At 43.1% G+C, this 20,091-nt stretch overlaps 1 protein-coding gene across 2 annotated transcripts in view; it reads right to left on the bottom strand.

Moving 5' to 3' along the window:
* Nucleotides 1-2,289: 2,289 nt before the first annotated feature.
* RHCG (Rh family C glycoprotein) overlaps nt 2,290-20,091 on the bottom strand; it is a 384,997-nt gene continuing 367,195 nt past the window's right edge. For both annotated transcript variants that reach the window (XM_069222700.1, XM_069222699.1), the window contains exons 10-11: nt 16,679-16,760; nt 2,290-9,942 (exon numbers count right to left, since the gene is read on the bottom strand). In XM_069222700.1, coding sequence (XP_069078801.1) covers nt 16,686-16,760 — 75 coding nt within the window. In that variant the 3' untranslated portion in view covers nt 2,290-9,942; nt 16,679-16,685. The remainder of the gene's footprint in view (nt 9,943-16,678; nt 16,761-20,091) is intronic.

Raw genomic sequence — 20,091 nt, forward strand, 5'->3', positions numbered from 1 at the left:
TGGTGAGCAAAAGAACAATGGATTAAACCCAGATCTCTGACTGGGGGTGAGTGTTTGCATTGTCAGCACTCCGTCCATCATCCTTTTGTGTTGCTTAAGCAAGAAAATGCCCACTTTCTAAAAGTGCCATTTTCAGACTTACAATTTAAAAAACAACTTCACTAAAAGATGTACTTTTAAATTGTGAGTTCAGAGACGCCACACTCAAATCTCTATCTGCTTCCAATGGGAAATTACTCTTTAAAGCTATTTCAAGGCAATCCCCATTTCACCCTATAGGAGATATAGGGGGTCATTCTGACCCTGGCGGTAAATACCGCCAGGGCGGAGGTTGGCGGAAGCACCGCCAACAGGCTGGCGGTGCTCCGCCGGGCATTCTGACCGCGGCGGTACAGCCGCGGCAATAAGCGGAAAGCCGGCGGTGTACCGCCGACTTTCCGCTGCCCATGGGAATCCGCCATGGCGGCGCAGCTTGCTGCGCCGCCATGGGGATTCTGACACCCCATACCGCCATCCTGTTCCTGGCGGTTCGCCCGCCAGGAACAGGATGGCGGTATGGGGTGTCGTGGGGCCCCCGTAAGAGGGCCCCACAAAGAATTTCAGTGTCTGCAATTCGCGACGGGTGCAACTGCACCCGTCGCACCTTCCCACTCCGCCGGCTCCATTCTGAGCCTGCTTCCTCGTGGGAAGGGTGTTTCCCGCTGGGCTGGCGGGTGGACTTTCGGCGGTCGCCCGCCAGCCCAGTGGGAAACCCAGAATGACCGCCGCGGTCTTTTGACCGCGGTACGGTCTTCTCGCGGTTCCCGCTTGGCGGGCGGCTACTGCCGCCCGCCAAGCTTAGAATCAGGGCCATAGTCCTTGCAATAGTGAAAACTGAATTTAGTAGTATTTCACTATCAAGACGTGTAAAACACACCAGTACATGTTCTACCTTTTAAATACACTGCATCCTGCCCATGGGGCTACCTTGGGCCTACCTTATGGGCGACTTGCGTGTAGTAAAAGGGAAGGTTTGGGTCTGGAAAGTGGGTGTATTTATCAGGTCAAAATGGCAATTTGAAACCGCACACACAGACGCTGCAATTACAGGCCTGAGACATGTTTGCAAAGCCACTTGTGTATGTGGCACGATCAGTGCTGCAGGACGACTAGTAGCATTTGATTTACAGACCCTGGGCACACCTGGTGCACTATACTAGGGTCTTACTGGTAAATCGATTATGCCAATAATGGATAAACGAATCACCAATACCATTTAGACAGAAAGCCCTTGCACTTTAGCACTGGTCAGCAGTGGTAAAGTGCCCAGAGTCCTAAAGCCAATAAAAACAAAAATCAGCACAGGATCAAAAACAGGAGGTTAGAAGCCAAAAGAAACCATGCCAAGGGCTGACAGTTCTAACACCATGGTATAGACAATGTTGCAGTAATCAAATCTTGTTGAAGTAGCAGGAGTTAGCAGTTAGTATTATTCACTGCCATTGTTATTTTGGATCAAAGTAAACATTCTCAAGAGCTCAATGCGTATGTTTTTTTTTTTTTACTAAAGGAGTAGTACTTGTGTTGGGTCTGATTTGAATCAGCCGTATGAAAGGAATGATGTTATTTGAACACTCCAGGATTTTGTTCTTCAGTCCATGCAGACACATGAAGTTCTCCTTCAACTAATAATGCACCTACGTTAGGCGTGCAAAGATATTTTTGTCCTGGTTCTGATATCTGTAATTCTGGTTAGCACTAGGAATCCTTGCTGGTAGTTATGCACTTTACAAATCATGCAATCAATCACTCAATCAATCAATCCATCTTCTGACTTACCCAAACTGGGTGGGATGTTTGATGCCATCTGCATCAATATATAACTAAAGGTTTTGTTCTGAGTTTTGGGTGAGATGTCTCATATAAATATTGAACAGCAAGTATGACAGATCCCCACAGCAGATCACCTCTTGAGATTTGTCTAATTTTTGAGGCTGCTGTGCTGATTTAATTTGCTTGCTTCAATTTGATAATAATAATTTTTAACTATGGGAGAGCTGTGTCTGTAATTCTGGCTCAATTTTCCTGTCACTCTAGTAGTGTCTTATGATTTATCATATTGTATGCCACTCACAAATTAGGAAGGATCAGAATTTCAGGGCTTTACCATGCCCAGAAAGTAATCAGGCCTTGTCGCTGGTTAGGAGTTTACACCACTAATAGCTCTAACATTTACAATGCTAAAGGACTTGGAGACCACCAGACGGCCCTCACCCCTACACCTGCCACACGCAGACCGACAAACCCATCTTTGTTGGAAGAATTTTATTCATAACTTTTCAATTACTTCATAAAAATACCATCTGTAATAATTCAAATCAAACAGGAATTTTCAAATCATATTTACAATCATTCAAAGAACCATTTTAATGAGATTAATTCAATAACCATAAATCAATGTGACAGGATCCCTTCCTGTCCTGAACCTCCTTTGGACCACACAGGTGAACCGTACCTCACATGTATCCCTCGGGGGACGTCTCCCCTGACTTCACCGTTCCTTGTCCTCATGCTCGGGGTTCCATCCCCTCCCCAAACACCAATCTGCCAAGGGCGTGTAACGGGCATCCAGGAGTGGGAGCCCCATAGCCACACCAGCGATCAGGGCTCCCTACCCCCTAAGCTGGTGTGGACATCCGCAGGTTGGTTCAGGACTTCAGGATCCTATCTTTGGTGTTATCCCGGGGCCCCAGCTTAGTGGACCACTCACAAACAAGCTGTGAGATAAGAACCACATATTTGCAATAAATTGATCCGTCCCCGCATCGGATAAATGTACCATGTCTCTGTGAAACATCTCTGGGCCCTTCAAAAGTTTATGCGGAATGTTCCATAAGCGCCCGGGACATGGGCATAGTCTTGCCATTTCAGCGCTGAGCCTCGGAACCGACATATTGATTGTCCTTGATTTAATGTTTGGACCCCAATTGCGACGAGGTACCATCTGTGTCCATGCAATGGCCGCATTTGGGAATTCTTTAGATAACCAGCAAAAGGACACATCCTGGATAGCCGCCTGCTTAGGCTTACGGAGTTATTGCAACCTGTAGGCCGCCGGCTGAAAGAAAGAAGGTCCTAAGACCGAGACCACGCGAGGAGCCATTGAACTGAAACGAAAGAACATTGTAGGAGAAAACGCATTTGAAGTCATAGTAAGGGAGCACCCATCATTTCAATTCAAGTCTAAAGTATTGCTTGTAACAATTGGATGACCATCTCCCTATTGATTTTACCTCAGCTACTGACATCCCTGTGCCAGCCGCAAGAGTAGCTGCCCCAATCCTGAATGAATGCGAAGAGTACCCCTGTATTTCCAACCTGAGGCCCTAAGAGCCACCTTTAGCACTGCTAAAAATTGGTAGCGAGATAGGCATTCGCCATTTGCGTGAAGAAAAAGTGCAGATGACCCAGAGGAAGGGCGGGCCACCACGTAAGATCCCAAATGATCCACTGGACATGACGGAGACCTCGGCGTGGCTCTAAGCTCAATACGTGAGCCTTTACTCAATTTATCAGTTTTGGACTTATGCAGTTGAATTGTTGTCATTCCTGGAGTGATCTGTACATCTGCCCACTGAAGGCCTCCTAAGTGATCCCCCTTGGAAGACCCAACTAATTTGCCAACCCCAAAGGTGCCATAGAAAGCTGTAGTAAAAACAGCAGTGAGTAATGTCGCCTCAAAAAGCGAAGAACACACAAAGGGGATTCTGTCTAAGAGCATCCCTAGCAAGGCAGCAATTATGGGGCGCCTAGTGTCTTTGTTTGGGCCCTCTAGTCGAGCCCAGCCAGCCAACGCCCTTTTAATGATGAAGGTGTTTAAATGGGCCTCCTAATTCTGAAGCTTCACAAAGAAATGAATAGTGGATAAGTGAGCCTTGGTGAATGAAACTGATCTGCCCCTTTCTTTTAAATGATTCAAAAACCCACAAATGGCCTGCGTAGAAAACAAATCTGAAATGTGTTTTGAATTTAAAAATTGTCTGTATTGCAGAAATGATCTCTCATAAGCCCCCTTTGTGCGGGACGCTAAGGATGCTGCTACTAAAGAGGGAAGAGAGGGGGTCCAATCTTCCACAGATATGCTGGGAACTCCGTCATCTTCTCCTCCGCCTGTGGGTGGAACCTCAGAAAGTCCTGCATCAATGAGCGAGATAGAGCGTCAGCAGCATTGTTATGGACCCTAGGCACGTGTTTTGCGTGAAAGGTATTGTTAAGTTTTAAGCAGATTAAAACCAAGTGTTTCAGGAGACGTAGACCCATTCTGCAAGATGCCTTTTGCCTATTAATCTCCATGTTGTCTGACCAGAATATTACTGACCTATCTTTAAATGTCTGGGCTCAAATGGTGACAGCGACAATAATGGGGAATAGTTCCAAAACTTCTACATTCTTAGTAAACCCCTTCTCAGCCCACTCCACGGGCCAGTTGGCCCTGCACCAGCAGGTGCCCAAGATGGCACCAAAACCTACACTGCTGGTAGCATCAGTAAGGAGCCCCAGAGTTGGACTAGGAACTGGAGAATGAGACCAAATGACCGACCCGTTAAAATCCTGTAAAAAGGCATCCCATGTTTTCAAATCATCCCGTACCTCAAGGGACAGTCTAGTGTGATGGTGTTTCTCAGTCAAACCCACCATTGCCCTATCGATGGACCTGGAAAAGGAGCGAGCCATGGGAAGTATGTGTAAAGCAAAGTTCAGCTGACCTACCAAAACCTGGAGCTGGTGCAGGGTGACTTTCTTTTGAGACAATACAGAGGCAGTGGAATCCTTAAATACTTGTAATTTATCCAACGTTAAGCAACACTCACCCCCTATGGAATCTATCTCAATCCCCAGAAATGTGATGTGGGTAGAGGGCCCTTCTGTTTTGTCATGGGCAAGCAGGACCCCAAATTCCTCAAACATAGTAGTCAAAGCCTGGAGGGCCCACAAGCACCTCGCCGACCCCAGAGGGCACAACACCAGGAAATCATTCAAGTAATGTATAACTTCTTTGTGACCTGTGTGCTTAGTAAAAATCCATTGCAACAAGGTGCTAAATTGTTCGAAGTAACTGCAGGACACACTACATCCCATAGGCATGCATTTATCGTGAAAGTATGACCCACCAAATTGAAACCCTAATAAATGATAGTCATCAGGGTGAACTGGGAAAAGCCTAAAGGCAGATTCAATGTCAGTTTTCGCTAGCAGTGCCCCATGACCTGAAGCACGTAATTTCACAAGGGCCTGGTCCACAGTGGCATACCAGACTGAACATAGTTGGGGGTCAATTTCCTCATTTACAGATGATCCCAGAGGGGCTGATAAATTATGTATCAGCCTGAACTGACCTGGTTCTTTTTTGGGAACAACACCCAAAGGAAAGCAAACATAATTTGTAGTTGGAGGGGAAGAAAAGGGGCCCGCCAACCTACCTAATTGCTTTTCCTTCTCTATCTTCCTAGCCACTAACCCCGGATTCCTCAAAGCTGATAATTAATTTTTTCAGTATGGAATAGGGGGGACTTGTAGAGCAGGGAATCTAAAACCAATAGAAAAGGCATTAACTAGGAGTTCTGCAGAATCTTTATCGGGATAGGTCTGTAACCAGGGGAGCAAAGCGTCAATCTATATAGGAGATGGCAAAGTAGTTTCAATGTAAGGGCTTACTCCCTTCCTTCACCTTCTCTCTGGTTTTTGTAATGCACCTGAACTCTGGGTGAGAAGGATGCCCGCAGAAAGAACAGTTATGCTTGAATTTGCAAGACCCTGAGGGGCGAGAACATACCTTTCTGTTAAATGCCCAGCACAACCCCTTTTTATCACTGGAATATTGTGAGCGAAAGGGCTGTTTCCCAGGCAATTTGCTATTTACACATTCTAGCCATACGTTCACTTCAGTTTGGTCCCAACCAATACCTGGGTCCTCAACCTTTGCCCACCTGAAGTCTCTATCACATTCTAACCAAGATTGTCACCGTACATATGGTGTGCTTTCAATATCTTATTTGCATAACAGATCATTGATATACCCAACTCTGGTTTCTTCTCAAGCATGACAGACATAAAGACATTAAACCCAAACAACCAATTAGTTATAATTTCTTCTACTTTGGTTTTTTTATCACTATGAGATGCTGTGTTCACCTCCTTGTCTTTAACCTCCATCTCCCTTCCTTTGGCTCTAATGAGGGAAAAAATGTCCACAAATTCTCCTTTCCGAATCTTTTCTTTAACGTCTGAACCAACATGAGCAGCAAACTTACCTGGTCTTGATAATAGTGTGTCTTGACCGGCCACCACAGCCGTAACACCACCCACAGACGTGTTATTGTTGAGCTCGGTAACCTTACTTTTTTCCGTGGCGGAGGGGGCAGGAGGTTGGGCGCCCGGTGCCGGGGTGACACACGGACCCACCGCCTCAGTGTGTGCTGGTGTAACACTGCGCGCTGCTGCAATTGCCTCAATCTGATGTTTAAGCTCTGCTACAGAATTCTGAAAACCGTCATTTGAGGACCATGGAGATATAGGTTGCGCGGGAATAGCTGAGGTATTAAAATTCGCCAATAGTTGAGACACAGCCAGGAGAGCTCGCGTGGTCGCGTCCTGCATAATTACCTGGGCAGCAGAACCGCCCTGCCCCTGCACTACTGGAGGAGGTAGAATTGGAAATGCAGCCTGAGCTGGACAGGCCAGCTGACCAACTGGCACCGCAGATGGTGCCGAAAATGTTGACAATGATTTCCGGATGTCAGATAGGATTGCTACTACCCCCGGATCATATGTGGTTACTGTTCTTTGTTCCACTTGAGGAACCTCAGAGGTAACACCTCCAGATACTATCAGATTAACTGGTATAGGGGGCTGCGCGGGGGTGTCTGTTAACAGGGAAGCTGACGGCTGTTGTGTGCTTGAAACCAGTCTCTTATTTCTCCCCTTAACAGGAGGGAATGCTGTGCGGGGGGTACATGTGCTCGCCTCGGGCGATCATTGTCAGCACAATTGTTTTCTCCATCCGAGGCGGAGTTCCCGCTGTCAGAATCCCCACTACCTAGTTTTGCCAGAACCAACTTCAATCATTGAGACAATTCAGGGTCCCTGTCCTTCCTCTTACCCGCCTTATTACAATTACAAGCCATGACTCCCTGTTGCTTAAAATAACACAACAACGTTCAACATACACTATGCAACTTAGTTAATGAGCAAACACAACTACAACACTGTATTAGGAAACACAATTACAACACTGTATTCACATATATTATAACAGTTTTGAAATACCCTGTAACATATACTATGACAGTTTGTAAATGAGATCAATTTAAATCACAGGCTGTATCTAACTCTTCCCTCATGCAACCCCACTTCCCTGGAAGCTAACAGCAATCCAATTCGTTAGATCCAAATCAGCATGTAGTCCTCACAAGCATGCAAAACAGTTAAGCGATGTACTGAAATTAACGCAAAACGTGCAGAGAACACACAGGGTCACACAACCTAAAAGCAAATTGTAAAGTGTACCCCGTAATGTACTACTCTTGTGCGGTGTGCCAAAAATCGCCAAAAATTTTACGATAATTGCGGGAGGACTAGGGAGAAGCACAGCGGCATGCCCGCGAATTAGGAGAAACACAAGGGGGAAAGCCAAGAACCTCAATGGATGCTCTTCTCAAAAGCACGCGTGACCTCTAAGGAACTCACAAAACCACTCCGTTGTGCGGCCTGGACTAAAACCTTAACGGTTGCACTTCTCAAAAGCGTGCGTGACCTCAAAGGACCCCCAAAACCACTCCATGGTGCGGCGTGGCCCAAAACCTGAATGGAGATGTGGCGTGGTCCCGGCAGCAGTCGATCCGATGGCAAGAATCCTCAGAGAAGTGGCGGGTCACTGGAGGTCCCGGCCGCAGTAAATCCAATGGCCGCAGTAGGTCCAACGAGGAAACAATGCTGGCCGCAAGGATCAGCCGGCCGACGCAGCAGAAAAGGCTGAGCCTTTTTGGGGGGGGGCTTAAATTGCCCCCCCACAACTGGTGCGCGCCGGCTGGATCTAGCACCAACGTCACCCCAACGCACCCTCTTTTTAAATTCTGCCCCCACGCCTCGCCAAGCGTGTGGGTGGAAGTCCCAAGCCAGCCTGACACACAATTAGTGCGGAGGGTTGGACCACGGCGGCCCGACCCCTAAGGGCCGCACTCCCCCCCATCTTGGGGGGGTGCTTTACCAATAGCTCTAACTCGAGAAAACGCAAGACTCATTGCATTACAAATTTAAGTGTCTCACTTCGAAGCACTCGTGGTAATCCGTTTTCTTATATTAATTAATGTCATTCTTTTGGAATAGCGGATTATTAATTCGATTTTATGTGTACCAGAAAATGCTTCAGTTTCAGTAACTGCTGGTCATGGGTGAGGTAATCCAAGGACTGAGTTTCTTGTTGATGGTTGTATAGGTTTGGGCTTCCGGGTACTTCACAATATGATCCAAGCGTTCTGCTGGTTAGGCGGCTGCTGGTGATTCATGAGCTGCTAAAGCTTCGGCGCCTGGGGAGGTTAAATGGGGTTGAAAAAAGATGAGGTGTGTGCACATCATATTAAATAAATCATACACATTTTGTCAGGGGCTGGAGGCCTGGAAGGTAACCCAAATGTATATACACCTAAGGATTAAAAGACTCAAACTACCTTTCGTGGTCCAGGGCCGGGATATAACATTGGAATTCCTCCTTCTTCAAACAAGGACTGAAATATATAGCAAGCATTGTATCCTCTTAGCTATTGTGTCTCATCATCTCCAGCTGAGTATTATGGGAAACGGCAGTGCACCCTAGTTGCAAAGGGGAATCATGCCTCAGATCTATTTGAGGTTGCAGTGCATCTTAATGCCTCATTGTGACCGCTAGCCTGTCTCATTCATACATGTGTAGATTAGTAAGGGACCAGCGGCACCTTTGTCCAATGTTTCACTGTGGTGTGGCTTTGATTAATATTAGGTTGCACAATATATGATAAAGTTTGTAGCCTTGCAAAGACTACCTTATATTGAAACTCATTCCTGCAGCTAACTTCTTGAAGGGTATTACTAGATTGTGCCCTGAATTTTGACTTTTCTGTTCGTGCTTTGGTGCACAGGTTGAAGTTTTGACACTATAACTGTTTATTGCTTTTCTGAACTAATCTCCTTTTTGGGTCTTTGATTCAGAGTTGAGGAGTGCACGACTCTTAGCACAGCCCTGCTTGCAACTAGGAAACATCTGCCCTTTGGTTTTCGCCCCCCAGATGCGAGACATATACTTATTAACAGAAGCACGGTGAATACAAACATCAACTGAAGAACATACAGTTTTAAAAAAAAACACTACACCGAGATTGAGGGCATATTGTGTTTCAGAGCAGTAGGCTTTAGAACACCATAAGTGAGCGCAATTCATATTGAAGACAATTAAAATACCATCGACAGCATAAAGGCTCTTAAACATGAATTACAGCAACAGTTTAGAGTCCTGTTTTAATTTGATCTCCCTTTTAAATATTGTATTATGCTGTTGAGAAAGGCCTTGCCTGCTTTCGAAGAAAATGCTCAAGTGCTGGAATGACTTAAGCATAAGAATGTTGATTATTACGCGATAGCAAGTATGATGCCGGATGATACGTATTGATTGATGGAGCAGAAGGGAAGCCACGAATGCTCAGGATCCATTTAAATCAATGTATGTTTTTTTTTCTTGGCGAGAGGCTTTCAAGATAGCGGAGGAAGTATCAAATAACAGAAGGAATTAGAAGTTGGTTAGAAAAATCTGTGATGTGCCAGCTTCAATGACATCAACGCACACGTTGTTTTCATTCCAAGTCAAACAAATGTCATCGTTTCACAGCCGAGGGACTGGGCAAACATCCGCCATTCACTGCTGCTGACAGAGACCTGTAAGATACATAAGAGAATCACTGGTTTCTGCTGTTAGGTAACATTTATTCTGTTTGTCGGTCTGTGGCAAAGCCACACAGAATATGGAAGGATGCCCTAACACTAGCAGCACAGCTCCTCGGCTTGCGGTGTTGTAGTTGAAATGCATTTTAAAATATAACATATTATTTATTGTTAAAATTGTCGCTAGTGAATTATTCATTCGGAAAATGTTCTTCATATGTGAAAGAAAAGGATGGCGTCGGAAAAGGTGACGAAATCCTTAATTGCTCAATTTGAATTGGTTGCATTTAGGATAGAATGGAAAAGCTAACCTTCTGGTTTTCTTTGTTACTCACATGTGTCCCAAATATCAGTGTGTGTCGTGGTTTCTGGAAATGGGCGATGTCTGACAGTATCAAAGTTTGGTACTGGTGGCTAAGGAAATGTCCATCTAGTGATCCACACCAAGTCATGGATTACCATAGCTGGGCAAGATTATAGCTCTCAATTTATATCCCTAATGTAAGTATGCAATAGACTCACCCTTGTGGATAAACTGTTTCAATTACATTGCTGTGGCAGGATCTACCAAAACAGAACCTGTTTAAAATGTCTTGTGGTGGATCTTCTCAACTGAAATGTCATGCAGTTTGGGTTACAAGGATACCAAGAAGGACAATGTGAGGCACAAATCTGATGTTTGGTATTTAGATGGGGAAATTAAAGAGAACCGTGCTTGATGTAAATTAGGTAACATACAATATTATTTATTAGGCATTGTTAGCAACAGCCCGTCCAGCTATGAGTCAATGCATTCTAAATCCCTGGGCAAAGACCTTGTCTTCTCTCTGAAGGATTATGTCCATTGGAGGGGAACAGCTTGGCTTATCAGCCGTGCATGAGGGAGGCCATTATGGCATGCCTAAAATCCGTAATTATTGTGGACGGGCAAGTATGCCCAATTCGACAAGATCAGTTTAAGACACAATATTAGTTTAACCGAGCATTATGCCATGCTTAAATACACTTATTCTTGACTTTTAAATTCAACATGGCACAAAGGAGAGAACAATGAAATAACTTCACTAGCATAACTTCCACAATGCTTTCAGAAATTAGTGCTGACTTTTTGAAGATAAGCATACATTATTTTGGAACATGTACTACAAGATACAGGTAGAGTAATTGTAAAATTATAATCATGAAAGCAACCATAAATTAAAGTCAATTTATACTGATTGTGTTGAATTTGGAATTCAAAATCCTTTCAATAAAGGAGACATTTGGAAAGAGGAATAACGTAAATTGAAGCCCAATAAACAACAGCATATACAATTGAAATTCAAAAAAGTTAAGGAGAATTCCAAAATTCAAAATTTACCAACAGACTTATGGTGAAATGTATTAGCGTTGTAGCACTGTTTTCAGAATAATATGTCACTCTTGAGGTACTGTACATCTGTGAATCTTTCAGCTTAGGGAAGAAATTATTTTCACCTGCCTAGCCCAAATGTGGTCTCCGTGGCCAAAAATGAGACTATGAATGAAGTGCAAATTAATTAGGATGAGTTTCACAAATTTGGCATTTAAAATAGCAGTTGCAAACGTAATTGAAGATGCAAACTCAGCTGCCCGGTTAATAAAAGCTCATATTAATTAGACAAAAGAGAATACATGTCTACTACTACATTCCCCTTCTCTAAATACTATCATGGCTCCTTTTAAAGGCAAGCTGCTTTGTTATTGATTATCACCCTGCGTGACATGCTCAGCATGTTACTGAGCAATAGTCCAGTCCTATTGGAACATTTTGTATACCCTGCAGGAATAATTCATGCAGCGCAGAATGCAATATTTACCTTCTCTTCATGTTGCTTGAGGATTCATAATACAATCAACACCTTTATCTTGGAAACACTCCCTTATGACACATTGTGAACCTAGACTAAAAAATCTTTACACATTAAGGGGCATATTTAAGAAGACCCTAGCGCCACCTTCCACTACACTTGCATAATTTTTCGATGTCTTGTTAAGGTGGCATTTCCCCCACACCATGTTTACAAAGTGGCACAATGCTTGCATTGCGCCACTTTGTAAACCCTTGCACCACATTATGCCTTAGTCAGACATAATGTATGCAAGGGGGGGTGTTCTTGCGCTAGGAGGCCCGAAAAAATGGCGCAGCGAAATTTAACAGATTTTACTGCACCATTTTTTCCATAATTTTTAATGCCTGCTCAGAGCAGACGTTAAAATTATGCACTCATTAAAATCTATGGGCCTCCTTGCACTTTGCTACACTAGCGTCAAAAGTTTTGACACTACTGTAGCAACGTGCCACAATAGCATCAATGTTGACGCTATTGTCCTAACTACCTCCACAGTGCACCATTTGTTAAATACGGCGCAACCATGGTGTCGTTAGGTGCCGGGAGGGGCGCGCAAGAAAATGTTTAATCTGAGCTGATGTGCCACTTTTCATAAATCCGGGCCTAAGATTTCTTTGAAAACTTTGGGGCTTATTTACAAGCCCTTTTCACTGCCGGAATGTCACTTTTCCCCATAGAAAACATGACACATCAGTCGTGCAAGGGGCTTATAAATAAATCCCTTTGGCCGAGATTTGGCCGAGATTCTGAAAAGGTGGCACATCAGCTCGGATGTAACACTTTTCTGCGCACCTCTACCGGCAAATAACAACACCATGGTTGCACTGTATTTAACATACGAAGCACCATGGCGGGAGTTAGAACAATGGCATCAACATTTTTAACACTATTGTGGCCCTTTGCTACAGTAGCGTAAACATTTTTGCTTTGAGCAGGCCATAAAAATGGCACCGTGAAATCTGTTAAATTTCACACCACCATTATTTGGGCCTCCTAGTGTTGGAATGCCCACATTCAAACATTCTGCCTGGTGCAGTTATAATGTAGCGCAAGGGTTTACAAAGTGGTGCAATGCAAGCATTGCGCCACTTTGTAAATATGGCGCGGGGGAAACGCCACCTGAACGCCACACTTGCATAAAAAAAGTGACGCAAATGTGTCACAAGGTGGCGCTAGGGGCTTCCTAAATATGCCCCTTTGTTTTTTTCTCTACACATGATTGTGGCACATAGTTGCAACACCCCGAGCGTATTGTTCTAAAGATTAAGTCAATAGCTGAGTGGTTTGTAAATGTCACTAGATTCCAGCGTTTCAATATTGGGCCATTATACAAGTGGTATGAGCTACTGGGAATTAAACATTCACGGAGCACACACTTTTCATTTTTAGGTCCTCAGTAAGAATCTGTATTACAGCAAATATACATGTTCATTGAGGTAGTAATGTACAATGAATAATGCTGCAATATTCAAACTTAAATCGTGTTCATGGATTTTATACTAAATAGAATCATTTTTTTTTTCATTTTTATCGTTTGATATATTTAGTGTGATTTAGAGTTATTTAGTCATAGCAGGTCTTCTCATAACCGTTTCATTGGGGTCCTTGTGCTCTTGCCTCCATATCTCTCAGCCCATTTTGGACTCTGACTGAATAGTGCAAAGATGCCAGGGTGCTAATGAGGCAACACCTTGATTCCATATATGAACCAAAGGCCACGAGTACCTCCGGAAGAACCAGAGGGAAAATCGCCTACATGTTGATTTTTAATGACAAACTTATTTTGTGCGTGCAAATCACATGATTTGCCATGGTTTAAATTCTGTCTCCATGCTCTGAATTAATGATGTGTATGCAATAGCTGCTGAGATAAAGAATATAGCTAAAGAAGTCTTAATTAAATGTGTTAGCTACTATTAGCACATTTCAAAACAGTGTTCATTCCAGGGGCTTTCAAGCTCCTGTTAAATGTTGTCAAAAAGTTTATACATTTTATAAAGTTTTGAAATGCATTTAATATTTGGGGAATTTTAATCAATTCATAGTATTTCATTTGTTGACTATCGACCTAATGTGGGTGTCCAGAGAATAACACATGGACCTCGAGATCAGAGAGGCTAATGTGTGCTACTCCTACCACTTTGATTGGAACAAATTCTATTTTTCCACACCAATCGTTTCCAATGAGAAAGAGTGTTTAGAAGTAACCTACATGTCAGGATGAAGTGCTAAATATAAGCAGGATATCTTTGCTAACAACACAGATAAATCTGTGCATAGATTAACTTTTTAGATGCCACCTTGGAATGAAAGTGGCCCAAAAATCTATATTGTTCTGAAAAACCTCATTAAAATAATTTTGTTTTTGTAGTTTACATCTATTGAACAAAATAGTATCATTTGAATCATGCTAGGTCAGAGTTTTCGGCAGAAGAAAATAACCCATTCAATTTCTTTCTTCATATGACGCCAAGGCAAGTTCTAGTGTTCCAATGTTTTCTTTTCACCTTAATATTTCCAAGTTTAATGTTACAGTTGCTCTGGGGAGGAGAATAAAAACATTGCCAAATATCTTGCATGACTTTGCTTTAACCTCTTTCACCTTATTAACAATTTTAAATGACACCAGCAAGCAGTAAAGCTTAAATTTAGGTGCATGTGGAAAAAAGAGGCCATTTTCTTGAACATATTTTAACCCGTAGCTTTTATGCTGTATCAAATTTTGAAAGCCATATTGATTTCCTGTGTAATGCAAATTCTCCATCTCTGCTACCTGAAGGTATTATTTTGGACGGTAGCATTTGTGTAGTGCTTACTACCCCATATAGGTCACAGAAGCATTTATCCAGAGAGATAGAATGCTACAGCATGTAGCTGTGTGTTTAGAAATGTGTTGTCTTTGATCTGAGTCTGTATGAAGTGTTTCAGTGTTGTGCATGATGGTTACTGAGGTGCAGTTATCATGTTATAGGACACAGTGTGATGAATGGGGTTTTCTTGTTTGTGGTATGCTAGCAGCACTAATTAACTCTGTGGGCCACTTTTATTCTGTTTGTAATTTTCTTTTGCATTCTCAGTCCCATTTCCTATGTCAACTGTGACATAAGGTAGTCCACTTTGTGATTTTTATGGATCTAAACCACGGTAAATGTTGTTGAGAGAAAGTGATGAGCAATTAGAGATCTTCCTGCAGAGACTGTATTATAGTTCTCTTTTATATTATTGCCATTATGAGACATCAACTAATGAGATTTGCTGTGATGCATTGTGTTATACACATAGGGCCTCGCTTACAAGCCCTTTTTGCCACCGCTGTGCCATTTCTTTTGACGCAGCGATAGAGTTAGCAATGTACTACATTGCTCAATATTTACAAAACTAACGCATTGGGTCCAATATGTCAGTTTGTAAAACCTGGCTTCACTTTATATCTACACCAGGTATAATGTGTGCAGGGACGGCATTCCCAAGGGAAAAGCCATGCATAACTGACACAGTGAAATTACAACATTTCACTGTGTCATTCTGCAACTTCACTGCATCAAGATTTTACCACCTGCTCAGAGCAGGAGTAAAATTGACACAGGACTTTTTACTATGGGAGACTCTTTGCGCTGCTGGTGTTCCATCACTTTAACAACACTACTCCAGCAATGTGTCACTTTAGCACCAACATATGCATCTGTGAAAACGTGTGCCATGGAGCTCTGTATTGTAAATACAGCGCATCTGTGGCATCATTAGGGGGTGTGAGGGAAGCATAAGAAATCTGACTTATCAATGGTGATGCATCAAATTCTTGTAAATGAGGCCCATAGTTTTTCCATTATTGTATGTTGGTGCCCAGGGTATGTGACTAATGGGACCTGCAGGGTGAAATACGTTAGAATCCTTTGATGTGCAGGTCTGGTCTTTGCAAACTTGCCTTGTTAGTACTGAGCGGTTAGTTGGGTGGGCTGGTATAGCCTGCAACTGTTTCCTACGGGTCCCAGCAAGGTTCACACAGGACCATTCATACATTATGTGCCTGTCCTATGAAGGATGAGGAATCAGGTAGTGAAGTGGTATATGGTATTTTAAGGTGACACAGACGATATCACATTGAGGCTGGGAGGACCATCAGAAAGAATGCACTCTATTTAGTGGTAAGAAGAATGGAAAGCAATATTATCCCCTGGAGCACAGGAGCAGAAAATCTCATCTTGTGGTTGTATATGGGGGTTTGAGGCCAGGCATACTAATCTCCTGCAGCCCAATAGCTGTCACCCCCTCTAGTGGCGAGTGGCTGTTTTCTGTTGGTGGAGAAGCAGAGCTTCGGGCCTTAAGGCCTTTCTAGCCCCAAACTAGCAGCCCCCTTAACTGTTGGCCGCTGTGGACCCCTTAACACCTCTCATTCTTATATTAGTTTTGATTAAATAAGGAAGTTTATATGAGGTCAAGATGATGTCCAGGTTTATGTCTAAAATGAGTGAAAGAGAATCACATACTGGCACTTCTAAAGAAACCTTTGATTCTTCCCACCAACCAAAGTAACGTTTGTCTGCTCACTAGTCCTAGAGAGACATGCAGTACACCAACCATCTAGTCACCTTTCTAATCACAATAAGTAAATTCTCTTGGACACACCGTTGCATCACCAAGAAACACACCATCTGGCTGTTACACAAAGTACAACAGACTCCTGTATTGTACAAAGTGTATCTCACGTTGTTTGTTTGTAAAATGTAATGCCAGTCTGACTGGAAAAATATCAAATTGGTACGTTTAACTGCAGTGGACACCACAGATCATATCTGGCCCTCATTGACTGTTTACAACTATTTATAACCTTAGGATGAAACAAACAAATGACCACTTGCCTTCTTCTTACGGTGATCCTAATTTGTTATTGTTGTGAACCGTGTAAGCTTTGAGCGCGTCCTCCGGCTCCTCTTCAGGCAACTGAAAAATAGAAATAAAAAGAAAGACACTTTTAATCAAGGGCCTCCCATTTTAGGGCATACGTTTTCATGGATGGTGAAGAGAGAGGAGGCTGATCGATTTGATGGGTTGGAGACTGTGGGACTACAATACAAATACGTTTAAGCTTTTCCCCTAATTTAAACAAAACGGAATAGTTTATTTTGAGATTTTTGCTCCACTCAAGGGTCATATTTAGCATTGCACATTTTGATGTTTGTCAAACCACTTTTATAGCCAGCCTTGTCCTTCCTTTTGTTGGCTTTTACACATTCCCCTAGCATTTTGATGCCATAGCCCTCATGTGTCATTATATTACATCCAACAATCTTAAATTTATATGCAGGCCTATAATACTAGTAATACTTAAAATAATACGACAGGTTGAGCTAATCATCTCTAACTGGTGACAATTCATAGAGGCAAATTTCCAAGCCGCTAGTGCCACCAGAGCGTCACTTTTTATGGCTTAATGTCATTTTGTAAATACTGACCCCTTCACATGCAGCACTTTGCGCGGAAGGGGCATGCAATGCGTGTTGCTGTAGGCGTTCCACAACAACACCCATTGCATTTTAACGCTGCCTTAGATTTACAAAAAATCATAAATCTGTGGCAGTGCCAAAATCCAACACAACCCCAGGAGTGGCATTAACATGGTGCAACAAAGAGAAATGCTTTTATTTCTCCTTGTTTTAGCTCTAAGGGGCATACTTATACTCCGTTTGCGCCGGAATTGCGTCGTTTTTTTTGACGCAATTTCGACGCAAAACTAACTCCATATTTATACTTTGGCGTTAGACGCGTCTAGCGCCAAAGTCCATGGAGTTTGCGTCATTTTTTTAGCGTGGACACCTACTTTGCGTTAATGAGATGCAAGGTAGGCGTTCACGTCTAAAAAATCAACTCCGAGGCATGTGCGTCGGATTTATACTCCCGGGCAAAATTCACGCCAGGGAGTGGGCGGGTCAAAAAAAATGACGTACGGCCGCTTTTGCGCCGTTTTTTAGCTCCTGCAAAAGGCAGGCGTTAAGGGACTTGTGGGCTCTGAAGGAGCCCAGAGGTGCCCTCCCATGCCCCCAGGGACCCCCCCTGTCACCCTTGCCCACCCCAGGAGGACACCCAAGGCTGGAGGGACCCATCCCAGGGACATTAAGGTAAGTTCAGGTAAGTGTTTTTTTTTTTTTTTTTTTTTTGTGGCATAGGGGGGCCTGATTTGTGCCCCCCTACATGCCACTATGCCCAATGACCATGCCCAGGGGACAGAAGTCCCCTGGGCATGGCCATTGGGCAAGGGGGCATGACTCCTGTCTTTGCTAAGACAGGAGTCATTTCTATGGGGGTTGGGAGTGAAAAAAAATGGCACAAATCGGGTTGAGGCGAAAAAATTGCCTCAACCTGACTTGCCCCATTTCTTGACGCCCAAGCCCCATATCCCCCTATGCCGGCGCTGCCTGGTGTATGTCGTTTTTTTCCACGCACACCAGGCAGCGCCGGCGGCTAACGCCGGCTAACGTCATTGATTAAATACGGCGACTGCATGGCGCTTCAGAATGGCGTTAGCCGGCGCTAATTTTTTTGACGCAAAACTGCGTTAGCGCAGTTTTGCGTCAAAAAGTATAAATATGGCCCTGAGTGTGCTACATCATGTAGCACACATAGAAAGAGCAAATCACCATTTAAGATTGTTTTTATGCAGGAAGGTGTCCCTCCCTCCACAAAAACAATCTCCTCTGCAACGCAGCCATTCTTGCACCATGGCGCAAGTGTGGCTTCATTGGTGCTTTGCAGATAATTTAGCGCCGGGCAGGGAGTATTTTTGTAAATTCGGTGCATCCCTGCGTTTCCAAACTCACGCAGCACGACGCAGGCAATTTTGGCGTCAGTTCTTTGTAAATATCCCCCATGATTTCTACCTTAATGGGGCGTCAACACGGAAGAGGATGAGCTCTAAAGAGAAAATGCAGGGAGTAGGTAGTGAAATTAAACGTTCGTAACAGCAACGAATAAACATTGGACAGAATGTGAAAGGTCGCAGGATTTCTAGAAAAAGAACACAATTTCACGCTAATTCACAAACTGCGGGTTTTGTTGTAACTGTATCTATTCCTTGGAGGTTGACATGGAATTCAGAAAAATAAAAATGCGCTGTCACCATTTACAAACAAGTCTTATTTCAATTATTAGTGTAGCTATTGTTTCTTTTGTAAAGAGTTGTCCTGCCATCTAGCGGTCAAGAAAGAAACTGCTACCTCTCTGTAGAACTACGATCTCCTTTTCTTAATTTAATGTGGCGCCCGTGAATGTCTTGCTCTTTTTGTAAAGCTCTCTTTTATAGCAATGAATTGATACTCTATGAAAGCTAACTTTATAACTCCTTCAAAAGAAGGATATGATTTTAGCACAGTTAACTGTTTGAAATTATTATCTCTCGTTAGCACAACCCTTTATCAGAAATCTCCAATTTTTGGAAACACATTTTTATATGCAAATAAAATGTAACATCCAATTATTGAAATAACTGAGCACTCATAAAGATTACAATTGTACAATTTCATTTAAAATATATGCTGAACCACGTACCCCCTGAAGATTTTGAAGCAGCATTGATACATGCAAGCCCGCCAAGTATCAAGCATCAGGGGTTAAACTAACACATTTTAGTGCTGGAGTCTGCATCACCACATATTAGTGCCCCTGGGACCACGCAGTAAGAGGTGCTCAACAACGCTGGTAGCATTTTACAAATTCACCCAGCAAACTTTTGGCCTGATCTGGTAGTAGTGCCTGGTATTTAAAAAAAAACACCAATATGTTTCGGAGGTAGGATTTTCAGTCCCCCTTTAGATCGTCCCACAGTACGGGGAATGTTTCGAAAAGTATTGGCTGAAAGTTTTGGGCGGCATGAACAGAAACTAGTGATCTAGCGCCCCTAAGTGGTCATTTGATTAATTACTTGTGAACTGATAAAAGAAAGGCTCAGAAAGATATGTAGAAAATGTTAAGCAGAAAGAGCTATCGGATCTATAATAGTCTGTTATCATACCAGACGTGAAGTGTAATCACACTATGAATATGTATATCCATTTGCTTGAAACCATAGAAGTGGCCTGGCCAGTCCTTACTGCTTTGGTCACTGGTAACATATAGTAACGCTGGTATAACTTGCAATGCCAAATAATATTCATTGGTCAGCAGTCTTGTATTAGTGTAAAAGTGATGCAATGTGATAAGTTACTAATATTCCTTATCAATATATGTCTGTACTGGACTTTTTGTTCCTGTAGTATATTTCCATGCAATATGTGATTCT

The sequence above is a fragment of the Pleurodeles waltl genome, chromosome 3_1 (assembly GCF_031143425.1).
Source record: "Pleurodeles waltl isolate 20211129_DDA chromosome 3_1, aPleWal1.hap1.20221129, whole genome shotgun sequence".
Classification (NCBI taxonomy): Eukaryota; Metazoa; Chordata; class Amphibia; order Caudata; family Salamandridae; genus Pleurodeles; species Pleurodeles waltl.